Raw genomic sequence first — 16,563 nt, forward strand, 5'->3', positions numbered from 1 at the left:
AAAAGAAAGGGGCCTCTGGAAGAAGTCCAGGGGATGTTAGGTCATAAGACTCCAGAGCAGAGGACTGTGGGAGGGCACCAACCCCCTGGGGCTGTGGGTGGGGATGTGGGGAGGGGGGACCTGGGCAACTGGCTCAGCACCTCAGCCAAGGCAGGGCTGAGCCCAGGCAGGGGAAACACGCGTTACCAGGGGCTCCTTGTTTCCCTGGAGCGCCGCTGGGTCCTTGGAGGCCTGCGGAGAAGGAAAAGAAGAATTAGTCACAGTGTTCCAGGCTCTTCCGTCAGCTGACGTTCTAGAACCTGTAGGAGGGGACGAGGGCCCAGCATGAGGGGAGGGACTTCGGTCTGTCTCATTCTCTGTCTCTCACACACACACAGACACCCCAACGGTATCAACATTCACCCTTCACAACAGCAAGAGAAAGAGAGATTGAGAGAGAGAGAGAGAGAGAGGAAAGAAAAGGCTGAGTTGTTAGACACAAGGGTGTAAACGAGCCAGGCCCCTGCCTCCTGACTCCCCCCGCCCGCGCACTCACCCAGCCCCTGCCCACCTGCCTCTCCCTTGATTCCAGGTGGACCTTGGAGTCCCGGGAGGCCTGGAAAGGAAAAGGAATTCAGAACGTGGCCTGTACAAGGAGGAGAAAAAGGATTACGGGGCCAGTAGACAGACGCCCGTATCTGTGGCTCCTTGGCATGCCTCGGTCCCCTCAGTCCCCCCTCTCAGCCGGTGGCCTGGGCAGGCCGGGGATGCCAGATGTGCCCTGGGCCCCTTTTGACCTGGAGGACCTGAAGAAGAGGGGCACAGACACCAAGGGGCCAACCCACGAGGTGGGGTGACAAGGCCACTTATCACACCTTTATGTATTCAACGAACTGTCGCTGAGCACCGAGAACGGGCCAAACGGTGTGGGGAAGAAAAGGAAAGGCAGGGCTCCTTCCTACAAGAAGCTCAGGGCCTAACAGGCGAAACGCAGGCGTATCGATGACGTCACCCGAGGGAGGCTGCGTCACACAGACCTCGCTCGAATCACTCCCCCATTTTGAGCCTCAGCTTGCTCGTCAGTGAAATGGGGCTAATATGCCAGCTCTGCAGGGCTGTCCCGGAGGCAGGCTCTGGATAAACGGAACCTGCTTTTGCTGCACCTTGCGCGCGGTTCTGTCCCTTTCCCAGGGCTGTGTTGCAGGCTCGAGACGCACAGCACCCCGGGAGCGCGGGACGTCCTGTCCTAGTCCGTTCGGGCTGCCATAGCAAAACACCGCAGGGCGGGTGGCTTTGAAACGACAGACATTCATTTCTCCCTGTCCTGCAGGCGGGAAGCGCAAGGTCCTAGATCCAAGAGCTGGTGTGGTCGGGTTCTGGTGAGGGCCCTCTTCTGGGTTGCAGACCACTAACTTCTCCCTGTGTCCTCACGCGATGGTGGTGAGCTGAGGGAGCTCGTTGGGGTCCCTTTGATAAGGGCACGAATCCCATTCAGGAGGGCCCCGCCTTCAGGACTGAATCCCCTTCTAAAGACCCCACCTCCTAACACTGTCGCTTCGGATGTTAGGTTTTCAACGCATGAATTTTCATGAGAGAAAAACACTCAGGCCGTGGCTCGTCCCCCACATCTCCACGAGGGGGGGTGACTTTCTGAGAGGCGTGGCTTTGCCTGAGCTCACACATGTGGAGAGAGGCCGGCAGATTCCAGGTCTCCCGATGGCAAAGCCTATCCCCGTGTCAGGGCACCACGATGACAAGGCCTCTGACATGCTTTCTACTTCAGGGTAGAACCCCAGTCTGATTGGTGGGACCCATGATGCCATATCTCTCCCACGTGCACAAGACGGGGGGTGGGGCGGGCAGAAGCAAGGAAGCAGAGCAGGGGACTAGGGTCCCTCTCACACAAATCTCAGGGAAGAACACTGGAGAATCAGCTCAGGCTCTGACCGCTGGCCCCCACTGACCAGCCTTTCACATGGCCTAGCCCGTTTTCCCGTGTCACATAGGAATGCCACCACCTGCCTCACAGGGTCCTCAGGGGACCACATGGGGTCATGGGACACGGTAAAAACCCAGGGAAAGTGGGCTTTGGCTACACTTACCAGCCAAAGGAAAGAGGCAAGAACTCCAGAGACCCTGCGAGTACAGGGCTCAAGGCCAGAGGCTCCGGCCCCTGGCCCTTGAGGAGTAGTGCCCCACTTGTTGATAGGACAGGTCCAGTCCCTCAGGGGAATTTTCGAGGTGAGTCCCTAGGATCCTATGCCTGTCAATATGGCTCCTTCCCACCACAGGCTACACAAGCTGTAGCAGCTCTGCTGCGGTGGCCTGGCCCCCGGGGCGGGAACGGGACTCAGGCTGCGGAGTCCGACTCTGCCCCTCCAACTGTGCCTGAGTTAGCTTGAGTAAGTCAACGTCCCTCTGAGCCTGCTTCCTCACCTGTGAAACGGGGGTAATAGCAGCAGCCACTTGGGGTTAGCGTGAGGAGTCAACAAAAATACGTAGCTAGGGGTGCCCCCTTCACCTCCCCTGACCCAGGCCGGCCTAGTCCCCACCACTCCCATCCTGTCTTCCAACTCTGCTCCTCTCTTGCACTCCAGCACGTGGGTCTGCCTTCTTTGCCTTCCTACGCTCACCAAACCCCCTTCCTACCTCAGGGCCTTTGCACATGTGGGTCTCTGTCTGGAACCCATATTTCCTGACACCTTCTGCTCATACTCAGGTCAAGGCCACTAGGTGTCTCTGGGAAACCCCTTCACGTGCCGGGGTTAGGCTCTTTCTGTGCCCTCCTTACCTAGGGAGTTGTCCCAGTCTATCAGAACAGAAGGGGCTGGAACAAAATCATGCTTCCCTGGGGGCAGGGGTTCTGTCTGTCTTCTTATGTCTGCGTTCCCAGTGGCTGGACGTTGCCTGGTCCTTAAGAGGCTTTCAGTAAATAATTGTTGGAAAGTCCGGAACACACAGGGGAGGGAAAGAGGTGTGGGTGGGTTCCACATCACCCTTTCCCCAAACTTGACTTAGGTGCAGCTCCCCTCTCCATCCCCGCTGTTCTGGAAGCTTGGGCCAGAGTGCAGTTTCTCTGCAGGCTGCCTCAGGGCCAAACCGGTCATCCTGAGCCCTGCACCCAAACGTCCTCTGGGATCCACCTATTGGTCACCAGGGGCCTTTGCAGGAAAATGTGCCTTTGGGGAGCCCTAGCCAGGCGAGGCAGGCCATGCGGGAGGGGAGAGAGATTGCAGCCTCCCCTGGGTGGGCCAGGGTGGTGGGGGACGCTGGGAAGGTATTGGTGGTGGGGGCGTTGCTGAGCTCCAGCTGCTAGAATCAGTTTCCAGCCTCTGGTTTCTGGGCTCCAGAAGAGAGAGAAAGGGACAAAGAGGTAGTCAGAGACAGAGAGAGGCTTCGAGAGACACGGAGAGAGAGTACTGGAGATTATATACATACATACACGTACAGAGTCTTCCTTGACTCGCAATGGGCTTAGGTCCCGATATACACAACGTAAACTGAAAATATGCTAAGTCGAAAATGCATTTAATGCGCCTAAACTACGGCCCGTGACAGCTCAGCCTCACCCACCGTAAACATACTCGGAACACTGACATCAGCCTACAGTTGGGCAAAGTCATCTCACGCAAGCCCACTTTATAACACGGTGTCGGCCCTGTCATGTAACTTCCTGACTAGGGTACTGAAAGTGAGGGTCAGGATGGCTGTCTGGGGACAGAGTGGTTGCCAGCAGCGTGGTTGTTTGCGACCAGGAGCTGCCCCGCCCAGCTTCGCGAGAGAGCGTCGTCCTGCCTGTCGCAACCCAGGAAAAGATCCAAATCCAAAATTCAAGGTACAGTACCTGCTGAATGTGTATCACTTTGGCACCGTGGTAAAGTCAAGAAATCGTAACTGGAGCCACTGTATGTCAGCGACTGTGTGTACGTTCACACAGAGAGAGAGACAGAGGGACAGAAGGGAGGCCGCTCTCCACCCTGAGGGTGAGCTGGGCTCTGTGTCTTGTTCCTGGAGCACTGGGCCTGGGGCGGGTGATGGAGCAGATTTTAAACGTCAGACTAAACCCACTGGGTTGACAAGAGGTGTAAGCCCCCATCGTGTTGGCTACGGCGGTAGAAGCTGTTGGAACAGCATCTCCTTGGAGGGGAGGAGACGACGTTCAATCAGGCCGGGACTGCCCCGGAATTAGCGCATTCAATCTGCCCCAGAAAATAACAAAGCAAATAGTAACAACAGATAACAGCAACGACACTATCGAATGCTTCCTCTGAGCTGGGCGTTGGGCTAAGCATGTTTACCTTCGTCATTTTAATTCTCGCACCAATCCCGGGAGGTCCTGGGATTATACCCTGCTTCGAGGGGAGAACACAGAACTCAGAAATGTTAAGTGACTGGTTCAAGGCCACCCAGCTCCAGAGGGAGCCACTGTTTGTCCCGGTGCGATAGTCACACAGTGCACACTCCTGCTGCTGCCTCAAAACTCTTCCTGGCCAGCTGGGGCGCCCAAGTGGCTCAAATAGTTAAGCGTCCGACTCTTGGTTTCGGCTCAAGTCATGATCTCACGGTTCGTGGGTTCAAGCCCCGCATCCGGCTCTGCACTGGTGGTACAGAGCCTGCTTGGAATTCTCTCTCTCCCTTTCTCCCCTGTGCGCACGCGCGAGCTCTCTCTCTCTCTCAATATCTCTATCAAAAATAAGTAAATAAACACTAAAAAATAAACAACACGGGGCGCCTGGGTGGCGCAGTCGGTTAAGCGTCCGACGTCAGCCAGGTCACGATCTCGCGGTCCGTGAGTTCAAGCCCCACGTCAGGCTCTGGGCTGATGGCTCGGAGCCTGGAGCCTGTTTCCGATTCTGTGTCTCCCTCTCTCTCTGCCCCTCCCCCGTTCATGCTCTGTCTCTCTCTGTCCCAAAAATAAATAAAAAACATTGAAAAAAAAATTTTTTAAAATAAATAAATAAATAAACAACACAACTCTTCCTGGCCAGCAGCGTGATCTGGGCCATTATGTGAAAAATTCTGAAGCCAAGGAGTTCTGTCCCAAGAAGACCGTGTACCCTTATCTTCCGGGTGGAATTTCAACCGCTCAGGTGACAGAAAGGAGTAGGACGTGAATGAAGCGTGTGCGCACGTGTGCAACGAAACCCGCATGTGTTCAAGGAGAAAGAGAAAGCAGCCGAGGGGGTTGTCCTCAGAAAGCACTTGCCATTGTCAGACATTCGTGGCCCACCCCTTCCCGTGAATCTTCCAGCATCCCTGTGGAGTGAGCCCAATTGTCTCCCTTAGTTTTGACACCGGTGAGCGGCTGGGGGTCCAGAAAAGTTAAGTACCTGGCCCCAAGTCACACAGCTGGTAAGCAGCAGACCTGGGATTAGAGGCTGCCCCTCCCGTTACAGTCCACCCCTTCCCCCATGTCATTACGGTGCTCTAGGAGACGCGAGTTGTGCGGCCCTGTCAACAATCACGGCAAGGTGGGGAGACAAGCTAGGTGTTGGGTAATCAGCCCTGGAAACAGTGCTTATGGGAGACAGAGGGGGAGTCCTGCATGGGCAGCAGGGACACCAGTAGGAGAGGGAGCAGGGGGGATACACGTGGGCTGGCCTTGGAAGGTGGCTTAGAATCGGCTGGGCTCGGTGGATGGAGAGGTCACTTCTCATTTCAGGCAAGGAGCAGGGTAGAGGCCCAGAGGCTGGGAGTCCCAGCACGGTCAGGGAACAGAGAGCAGACCCGACTGAGGACCAGTGAGTTTGTAGGGGGGCTCTGGAGGCCAGTGGGAGGTAAGCTGGGGTTGAGGCCCAGAAAGGCACAGGCCCAGGAGCCCCTGGGGGAAGGCTGTGGGGAGCAGGCGACGTGGGTCAGAGCGGAAACAAACGTACCTGGAGCGCCTCGGTCCCCTTTGATCCCGAACAGCTCTGCAAGGGGAGAAGAGAGGATTGTAGGCTTGGCCAGGCGGGCGCACCCAGCTCAGAGCTGGAAGGTTGTGTGCCCTCGGGGCTGAGGAGCAGGGGCTTCGGGCAAACGGGGGATTTGGACAACAGGGGCCCAACGCTCGGGTATTTTCCAGGAATGAATGTTTTCGAGAAAGCTGGATGTTTGGTTGCAGGTAGTGGTCTGCACCGGAGAGCTGTAGATCCCTGGGAGCTGCAGAGGTGTGGGGAGAAGGTTGAGACCCCCGGAGTCTCCCCTGTATGGTCAGAAGACCTTGGAGCCAAACCCATGAAGGAAGAGCCTCAGGTTAAAGGCAGGGACCCTCGTGCGGATCACCACCTTCATATGTCACGTAGAGAGGGCTGGTCCTGGTGTCTGAGCGGCTAAGCCTGGACTCCGCCCGTCTACCACGGCCGTCACCTCTCCTCACATCAGGGCTCAGCGTCTGTCTGTGCTCATGATGCAGCCTCGGAGGGATTTGCCCACTTGGACACTGAGTCCTTTCAGCACGTGCTCCCCTGGGCACAGAGCCACCGTCATGGAACCAGCCCCCAAGGCCGAGCCCGTCCCAGAGGCAGAAGAGCTGGAGCTCCGGGCCACAGTGTGAACCCTGCAAACAGTCAGATCACACCTAGGAGCCGGTTTGGCCCAGATCAGCTCTTCCTGTGCGGGCACAGCCAGAGGCTGGCAGGTGCAATGGCGGACAGCCTCGCCTGGCCCAGGGAAGACCGAGGGAAGGCGGAGGGCACTGGCATCTCCACCGTCCGCTCTGTTTTCTCCTGTGTGCAGCCCTATCTTCCAAGCCACCACACTTCCCCAGCAGGCCCACTGCCCCCTCCCTCCAGGGTTCCCACGTGACCTGGACCAGCTTGGTGCCTTCCATGATGCTCTCTCCAGCCACGTGCCAGTATTAGTTGGCTGCACGGGAGTGGTCTTGGGAATCGTCCCAGGCTCTGTGTTTTACCCACCTTCCCAAACATTCTAGATCCATCTGTGGGCTTTGTGACTAAGACCTGGCCTTGGGCCGATTGCTCTGGTCCCTGGCTCTCGGAGGTCATACTCTACTTGGATAGGGCACTTGCAACCTAGGTTCTTGACCCACCTGTCTGCAGCCCCCGATGGGGCTGTAACCTCATGCCCGTCCATTTGGCTCTCACCCCTTGTCTTGGGCCCCAGGGTCTCATACGCTGGGTTCTGGAATGCTCTCTTTGCCAGGGAAGGAGTTTCAGGCCCAAAGATCCCCTTGCCCATGAACCAGCAGCCCCTACTTTCCATCCTCTGAAGGGTCCCGGTGCAAGGGGAGGGGGCCAAACCTGGGTTTCGAGTGAAGTTGTCCACCTTCCGCAGCAGATGCTCCTGCCTGGTGCGGACCTGGGTGATCTGGGCCTGTAAGACTTGTAGCCCCAGCGTGCCCCCAGGGAGGTGCGGGATGGACATTGACTGGAGCAGAGAGAAGGATGGGCTGTCCTCGGTGGCCAGAGTTCCATTGGTGAAGTTCATCTCCAGGGCCCAGAGCCGCTCCTGAAGATTCAGAACTGGACACCCCACCCCAACCCCACAACACTCTCTTAGGGACCTCATTAAAGCCCCGGGCATGTGAGCATGTCCCTGACATTCCTGTGTCATATGTGCATGGCTTCTGTGGGTCCTGAATACTAAACACACATGTCTTGTGCTGTGAGGACCTAACGTGAGCACAGAGCTCTTTCCATATCTTGCACATGTGTGCTTTATACCGGGCATGACGTTACATGTCATAGAATATTCCTGCGTGGCCTAGGGATGTACCCACAGCATTACGATCAACCTTCAGCCTTCCTGGATATTCTGGGTGTAAACATATGATGACTAATGTACTGGTGTGATCTAATCATGTGTGACCTTAATATGTGAGTGACACATGTTTATGACAGCTGAGCACACCATGTTCTTGCGTGACTTCAGTGTCTGCGGGTGGAATTGCTTCATGACCTTAACATTTGGACTGGGGACACTTTGAAGGTAAGGTCATATTAAAATGAACAATCAGGGGTCCCCCGGGGGGCTCAGTTGATGAAGCGTCTGACTTCCGCTCAGGCCATGATCTCGCGGTTCACAAGTTTGAGCCCCGCATGGGGCTCTGTGCTGACAGCTTGGAGTCTGGAGCCTGTTTCGGATTCTGTCTCTCTCTCTCTCTCTCTCTCTCTCTGCCCCTTCGAACTCATGCTCTGTCTCTCTCTCTCTCTCAAAAATAAATAAAAAACATTTAAAAAATTTAAAAAATAATAAAAATAAAATGAACAATCCGCTCAATAGAGCCCTTTCACACCCAGACGCTGGGATCCTTGATGAAAGACGCACATGACATCCTGGGTGAAGTTATCGCACTGTTCACCGTTCTAGACACACACAGGTTCACATGTGCTTTCTCTCTCTGTCTCTCTCTCAATCTGTCTCTGTGTCTGTCTCTTTCTCTCATACACACACACACACACACACACACACACACACACACACTCCTTCCTGGCCACTCCCCACCCCCTCCATCAATGTAGCTGCCCAGGGACTAAGAACTCTCTCTCCACAGGTGACCCCAGGGCTCTTTGCTCAAACCTGAGCCCTTTGTCAGCCCAGGAAGCACCAGACAGCACCAGATCTCTTTACCTTTTACCACCAGCAGCCCGGCACCTGCGGTGAGGAGAACCAGGTAGATGGCCACCATGACCGTGAAGCAGTTAACCGCCTTTCTCTTCCTGGACTTCGGATCTGAAACACAAACCCGGTAGAAGGTGGCTATTGTAGAAGGCAAAGAACAGGGAGCCCCAAACTGCGTCCGATTCCTCTCTGTGTGAGCAGAGGGCTCCCCGTGAGGTCGAGGGTAAAGACACAATGTCTCACTACCCCCAAGTCTTCCCCCGATCCTCCTCTTCCCACAAGCCAGGAGATGTCATCATCGGTCACTCACTGGTGTGCTGGGCACACAAACACCCATGCCGCACGTCATCAGTTGGAAGACTACAGTCCTTAAACCAGGCTCACTGCCGAAGCCCCTTCCAGTGCCTGGAAGTAGAGAGCTCTCAAGAGACGTTTGGCAGATGAGTTAATGAGTGAACATACTTAAATTTCAAAACTTTGGGAGGAGGATGCTTGTTGCCTCTTTATAAACTGTGGGTGAGGTTCGGAGAAGTTGAAAAACCTATTAGGTCATGAGATGCAGATCTGGAAATCAGGTTCAGGCTTTGGCTTTCTTTGTCTTTAGATTATGTAATTATAAAAACACAACCTGCTTAATATAATTTATCAAACAATATAGAGAGCATTGCAAAGGTTAATGATCTTGTCATCGGGGACTTCAGGGGACCTGAGTTCCTTGGCGTCCTAACCCACTGACATAAGCTTTGCTGGCGTTCTGGGGTGTGGCCTTCGCCCTGCTTGTTCGTGGAAACTGACAAACCCGTACCCTGCTGAATGGACTTGTTTTTTCCTTCGATTTTACGCAGATGATGTCATATTACATATAATACAGCACGTTGCTTTCTGCGATGAATGATTTTCTACGGACATTCCTCCAGTCTTTTGTTTGTTTGTCTTTTGTCTTTTTCTAGAGAGAGATTGGGCCATTCTTTTAACAGCTGCCTGATATTCTTTAAAGACAAGAGCCACAATTCTTGCAGATAATGTCCCCGTTGACAAGCTGTTTCCAGTTTGGGGTGTTACAAAAAGAGGCCACGGTGGTTCTAACTCCAGTGTTTTCCCCATTCCAGCTGTCTCCCCACTTTGGGGCACCCAAAGGTGGGGAGCCGGCCTACTCGGTGCCAGGCACTGTCCTCTATTATCTCTAATGCTTCCCGCAATCCTGCAAGGTAGGTGTGATTATCCCTTTGTACAGACCTGGTGTTCAGAGAAGTCAGGGCAACACAACAGGCATGTGTCCCTGGGTCCGTCTAACCCCAAGGCCTGAGCTTCCCTCATCAACCTACACTGACAGTCGCCCTTGGGAAAATGCATTTGCAATGAACTCCAAGGGCAGGTGTGAAGGCAAAAGGGATCATAGGTGAGCCTCCCAGGGGAAGGAGGCAGGGGTGGTGAACACATTTTTTTTTTTTGCTTTGTGGTAGGTGACGGTGTACAGGAACCTCGCGTCTAGTTTCCATCACCTGTGGAACCGTTACTATTCTGCTGATGATCCTTCCAGCCACCTGCAGAGCACATGCCTCTGCGTTGGCATCGTCTAATGCATGGTGGTCTCAAGATGGCTCTGGCAGAGGCAAGAGGAGTGGTTATTTGATTGGGTGGTTTTTAAAATTTTTTTTTTTCAACGTTTATTTATTTTTGGGACAGAGGGAGACAGAGCATGAACGGGGGAGGGGCAGAGAGAGAGGGAGACACAGAATCGGAAACAGGCTCCAGGCTCCGAGCCATCAGCCCAGAGCCCGACGCGGGGCTCGAACTCACGGACCGCGAGATCGTGACCTGGCTGAAGTCGGACGCTTAACCGACTGCGCCACCCAGGCGCCCCATTGGGTGGTTTTTTAGTTAGTGGCACTTGGTTACGCTTCGTCTAGCACAGAGTGTCCCCCGCACTGCCCCTCCCAAAAGGGGGGCCCACACGGCGGCCTCGGTGAGCACTCTAACACACAACTTGGCCAAGTCGTTTCCCTATCTTCAGCCCTCCAGTGGCTGTTCACTGCCCACTGTCCTGTTCACCTCCTGCCAGCCAGTTGTCCCGTGGCTACACCTCCACACCACACCCCACGTGGACCCTGACCAAGAGTCAGGCCGGACCACTCGTGGTGACACCCTTCTGATTCCAGGCCACGTATCTCCTCTGAATACATGGCCCTGCCTCCTCCCTTCTCCCTGACTAATTCCCCCTCATCTTTGGGGAGCACGGCAGAGCTCCTCCTGCTCCAGGACGCATTCTCCGCCTCCCCTGGGTTAGGTGGGATCCCACTATGCCTCCCCACATCGCCCTAGGTTTCCGCTTGAATGAGGCATCCATCTCCCTGAACCGTCTCTTGTTTATGTCTCAGTTTCCCCCCAATAGCCCGGAAGCTTCTCGGGCTGCCTTCTGGCACCGATGTGGTGTAGACCACACGCGACGTGCCGGAAGATGAATATTCGACGGATGAATGAGTGGCCGCAGAGGTTGGGTGCTGAGCACGTGCAGAGTGGAGCACTGCCAGGTTAGAAGTGTTGGGGAAGCATCAGGAACGCAACTGCAGACCTCAGGTAAGCGTGTCATTGTGGCAAGGATGGGCAACGCACAAGGGGGGGCCTCGCGTTTAACAGAAGATGGCGGATGATGAATACAATCTTGTAGACAGCACTACACCTTGTAAAAAAATGTTTGTTTTAAGATATATATAGAGAGAGAGGCAGAGAGAAAGAGAGAGAGAGAGAGAGAGAATCCCAAGCAACCCCATACGGTTAGCACAGAGCCCGATGCGGGGCTCGAACTCACAAACCAGACAGCACTAAAGCCAAGGAAACAATGGGAATAGAAAGATAGTGTGCTTCAGAGACACGGTGTTAGAGAGATCAGAGGTGGCAATGAGGGCCAGCATGGAAAATATAGATATTTTCTTTTTTTTTAATTCACATTTTAGTATAATTAAATTGGCAAGGGGACACATAGCTTTCTTTAACGGCTTTAAAACATATTTAGATTCAAGTTAGTTAACATATGAAAATACGAGTATGTTCAAACCAGATGGTCGGAGGGGTGGAAGGCATTTGAGTAAGGATGATGAAAGGAAAACCAGACATGATAGTATGATGGGAGTAATTCAGGGGTGTTCACTCAGGCCCAGGATGCTTTTATTTTCTTTTAATGTTTACTTATTTTTGAGAGAGAGAGAGAGAGAGAGAGAGAGACAGAGCATGAGTGGGGGAGGGGCGGAGAGAGGGAGACAGAACCCGAAGCAGGCTCCAGGCTCTGAGCTGTCCACACAGAGCCCGACGTGGGGTTCGAACCCACAAGCTGTGGGATCACGACTGGAGTTGAAGTCGGACACTCAACCGCTTAACTAACTGAGCTACCCAGGTGCCCCAACGAGGGTGCTTTTTTAAGCCAGAGCTATCATGTAACACAGAGGCAAGGTATTTTAGAAACTGGGAATGGCATTTCTCTAACTGACTTTGTACAGAGCTGATAATCTGATAAAGTTTTCTTTTTTTTTAAATAAGATTCGGGATGAATCTTCTTAAAGTTTTTATTTATTTATTGTGAGAGAGAGAGTTACGGAAGGGGCAGAGAGAGGGGAGGAGGGAGAGAGAGAGAGAGAGAATCCCAAGCAGGCTCCGGGCTGTCAATGCCGAGCTCAAGGTGGGGCTCGAACTCACGAACGGTTGGGGTCATGATCTGAGCTGAAATCAAGAGACGGACACTTAACCGACTGAGCCACCCAAGCACCCCAATCTGATAAATTCTTTACCGTCTATGCCGATCATTTAAGCTCTAAAGGAGTAAAAGAAACTGCGAAGGAGTTTCTCCTCCAGACTGGATCTCCCCAACGAGGAAGAGCTGTCTGAGACGAGAGAATGAAAGAAGCCGCTGGCGAACTAGAAAGAGCTTCCCCGGAGCAAACCGTGGTGAGTCTGGCTGAAGAGTTTAGGGAAACAGTTTTCAGAAATGGGGCAGCTCTATTGTTTGACTCCCAATGAAAATGTGGCTCCAGAGGCAAATAAAATTTCAATTCTATACAAGATCTCCATGAAGAAAAAAAATAAAATCCGTACACAGACTCTAGGGTTCCCAGGCTTGCCCTCTCCCAGCTCCTTGTGCTGTGGTAGATTTGGCTTTGGTGGGTGCAGAAGGCCCCCTCCCCACCCCACCTTGAACCCAGCACTAGGCTGCTGGTGGGCAGGCCCAGGAAAGTGGCTTCTGCCCTATTGGCTTGATGTCTCCACCCCCCACCTAGCACCACTGGACAGTCTGAGGAAGTACCTTCTGCCCCTGCAGGTGGCACCAGAAGGGAACCAACAAGGATACCCATAGCATCAGGGGAACAACGTAGACCAGAACAGCGTAGTGAGGGCTCTGAAAACTAAGTTGATGTTGGAACCGCAGCCCACAACATGGGCCAGAATGCATGTGATACCAGCGATGTGATTTTCTACCAAAACCGAAGATTTGAAAGGATCCAGCGTCTCCTAACATACTACACAACATGTCCACGATACAATGGAAAACCACTCATCATACCAAGAACAGAGAAAATGGCAACCTGAATGAGAGAAGATAATTGGCAGGTGTCAAAAACATTGGACTTATTTGATAAGGACTTGAGAGCGGGTAAAACAAAAAGGCTTTAATGCTCAATTACAAATACTCTTGAAACAATAAAATCAAGAAAAATATTAGCGTTTATTTCTTTTTGAGAGAGAAAGAGAGAGAGAGAGAGAGAGAAAGGTAGCATGAGCAGGGTAGGGGCAGAGAGAGAGGGAGACACAGAAACTGAAGCAGGCTCCAGGCGCTGAGCTGCCAGCACAGAGCCCGACGCGGGGGCTCGAACCCATGAGCCGTGAGATCATGACCTGAGCCAAAGTCGGACGCTTAACCGATGCTTAACCCAGGCGCCCCAAACATATTTTTTAATATACGAAAAAATAGAGAATATAAAAAAGAACCAAATGGAAATTGTAGAACTTCAAACTACCAATTAAAAAAAGAATCTCACTGGATGGGCTCAACAGTGCAATAAATGTGATCAAGGAAAGAATCAATGAACTAAATGATAGAACAATAGAAATTACCCTTTCTGGAAAACAGAGTAAATTGACTAAAAGAATAAATAAAGAGACTTAGAGACCTATGTATCAATAACAAAACACATAACATTCATATCAGTAAAGTCCCAGAGTGTGAAGCTGAAAAAAATAGTTAAAGAAATAATGGTGGCTGAAAACTTCTCAAATCTGGCGAAAGTCACAAACCTACCAATTCAAGAAGCGGAGCAAACCCCAAACATGATAAATTCAAAGCACTCAATAACAAGACACATCACAAGTAAAAAAGCTGGGGGAAAAACAGCCCTACATACCAAGAAAATTAAAAATCTAAAGAAAAAGAAAAAATCTTGAAGGGAGCCAAGAAAAAATGACTCATGACCTATAGACATACCGATTTGAATGATAGCAGATTTCTCATCTGAAAGCGGAAGTGACATGACATTTTTCATGTGCTCAACAAATGAATTATCAACTGTATCCAGTGAAAATATCCCTGGATATTGAACAGGAAATAAAGATATTCTCAGATGAAGGAAAACTACACGAAGTTATTGCTGCTAGATCTACCTTTACAGAATGGCTAACAGAGGGCGCCTGTCTGGCTGTCAGTGGAGCTTGTGACTCTTAATCTCGGGGTTATGGGTTGGGTGTAGAGATTACTTAAAAATAAAATCTTGGGGCGCCTGGGTGGTTCAGTTGCTTAAGCGTCCAACTTCGGCCCAGATCATGATCTCACAGTTTGTGAGTTTGAGCCCCACGTCAGGCTCTGTGCTGACAGCTCGGAGCCTGGACCCTGCTTCAGATTCTGTGTCTCCTTCTCTCTCTGCCCCTACCCTGCTCATGCTAACTCTCTCTCTCTCTGTCTCTGTCTCTCTCTTAAAAATAAACATTAAAAAAAATTTTTTTAATACAAATAAAATCTTAAAAAAAAAAAAAGAAAGGAAGAATGGCTGAAGGAAGTTCTTCAGACAGAAGGGTAATGATAACAGCAGAAAGCATAGCACTTGCAAAAGGAAAGAAGAAGAAAAAAGAATGAGTAAACCTGGAGATGTGTTTAGGCCATCTCTCTCATGATTTTTTAATTTTTTTTTTTAACATTTATTTAGTTTTGAGACAGAGAGAAACAGAGCATGAACGGGGGAGGGTCACAGAGAGAGGGAGACCCAGAATCTGAAACAGGCTCCAGGCTCTGAGCCGTCAGCACAGAGCCCGACGCGGGGCTCGAACCCACGGACCGTGAGATCATGACCTGAGCCGAAGTCGGCCGCTTAACCGACTGAGCCACCCAGGCGCCCCTCTCATGATTTTTTAAAATCACAATTTTTTTTATCGATTTCTTAACAATTTTTTTAAATGTTTATTTATTTTTGACAGAGAGAGAGAGAGAGACAGAGCGTGAGCACTGGAGGGGCAGAGAGAGAGAGGGAGACACAGAACTGGAAGCAGGCTCCAGGCTCTAGGCTGTCAGCTCAGAGCCCAATGTGGGGCTCGAACTCACGAACTATGAGATTACGACCTGAGCCAAAGTCGGAGGCTTCACTGGCTGAGCCACCCGGGCGCCCCTTTAAAATCACATTTGAGGGGCGCCTGGGTGGCACAGTCGGTTGAGCGTCCGACTTCAGCCAGGTCACGATCTCGCAGTCTGTGAGTTCGAGCCCCGCGTCAGGCTCTGGGCTGATGGCTCAGAGCCTGGAGCCTGTTTCGATTCTGTGTCTCCCTCTCTCTCTGCCCCTCCCCCGTTCATGCTCTGTCCCCCCAAAAAAATAAATAATAAAAACGTTGAAAAAAAAATTTAAAAAAATAATAATAAAATAAAATCACATTTGATGTTTGAAAAAAAAATCATAATTATGTGATACCTAGTGCATGTAGAGGAAATGTTTAAGATGATTACATTTCAAAACTGGAAAGGCTCAAAAGACATAAATGGAAATAAGATTTCTACACTTGACTGAAGGTGGTAGAATGTTGATGTCCGTAGACTGTGATAAATTATATATGTACAGTGTCAGTGTAGTGCTCAGAAAAAAAAATTAAGAAAACTATTTCAAATGATAAACTAAAAACAAACAAAAAAATATAAATAAGTTGGGGCACCTGGGTGGCGCAGTCGGTTAAGCGTCCGACTTCAGCCAGGTCACGATCTCGTGGTCCGTGAGTTTGAGCCCCGTGTCGGGCTCTGGGCTGATGGCTCGGAGCCTGGAGCCTGTTTCCGATTCTGTGTCTCCCTCTCACTCTGCCCCTCCCCCGTTCATGCTCTGTCTCTCTCTGTCCCCCCAAAAAATAAATAAACGTTGAAAAAAAAATTTAAAAAAATATAAATAAGTCAAAATGGAATTCTAAAACATGTTCAAGCAACTCATAGGAAAGTAAGATAAGAAAAACTGGTAATGGGAACCAGAGGAACAAACAGAAAATGCATAATAACATGGCAGATTTAAGCCCTAACACATCAATAATTACTTTAATGTAAATGGTTTAAAGATGTCAGTTAGGAGGCACCTGGGTGGCTTAGTCAGTTGGGCGTCTGACTCTTGATTTTGGCTCAGGTCTTGGTCTCACGGTCGTGGGATCGAGCCCCATGTCAGGCTCAGCATGGAGCATGGAGCCTGCTTGTGATTCTCTCTCTCTCCCTCTACCCCTCTCCTGATCGTGTGCACGTGCTCTCTCTCTCTCTCTCTCTCAAAATAAATAAATAAACTTTAAAAAACAAACAAACCAATGAGAAGGCAGATAATGACAAAGTGGATTAAAAAGCATGACTCAACCATGTGCTATCTCCAAGAAAGTAAACAACAGAGCTCCCATTGGTATGAAGCAAAAATTGATATAACTGAAGGAGAAATCAATATATCCACGATAATACTGGGGATATTAGCATCCCACTCTCAGAAACTGATCAAAAATCAGCAAAGCTCTAGAAGAAATGAACAACAGCATAAA

At 51.2% G+C, this 16,563-nt stretch overlaps 1 protein-coding gene across 2 annotated transcripts in view; it reads right to left on the reverse strand.

Annotated features, from left to right (window-relative positions):
- Nucleotides 1-16,563, reverse strand: part of MARCO (macrophage receptor with collagenous structure) — a 41,478-nt gene that overhangs the window by 18,276 nt on the left and 6,639 nt on the right. For both annotated transcript variants that reach the window (XM_086718439.1, XM_086718440.1), the window contains exons 2-6: nucleotides 8,551-8,652; nucleotides 7,221-7,442; nucleotides 5,856-5,891; nucleotides 551-595; nucleotides 187-231 (exon numbers count right to left, since the gene is read on the reverse strand). In XM_086718439.1, the coding sequence (XP_086574565.1) occupies nucleotides 187-231; nucleotides 551-595; nucleotides 5,856-5,891; nucleotides 7,221-7,442; nucleotides 8,551-8,652 (450 nt within the window). The remainder of the gene's footprint in view (nucleotides 1-186; nucleotides 232-550; nucleotides 596-5,855; nucleotides 5,892-7,220; nucleotides 7,443-8,550; nucleotides 8,653-16,563) is intronic.

The sequence above is a fragment of the Puma concolor genome, chromosome C1 (genome assembly GCF_028749965.1).
Source record: "Puma concolor isolate L17-30 chromosome C1, mPumCon1.1.hap2, whole genome shotgun sequence".
NCBI classification, from domain to species: Eukaryota; Metazoa; Chordata; class Mammalia; order Carnivora; family Felidae; genus Puma; species Puma concolor.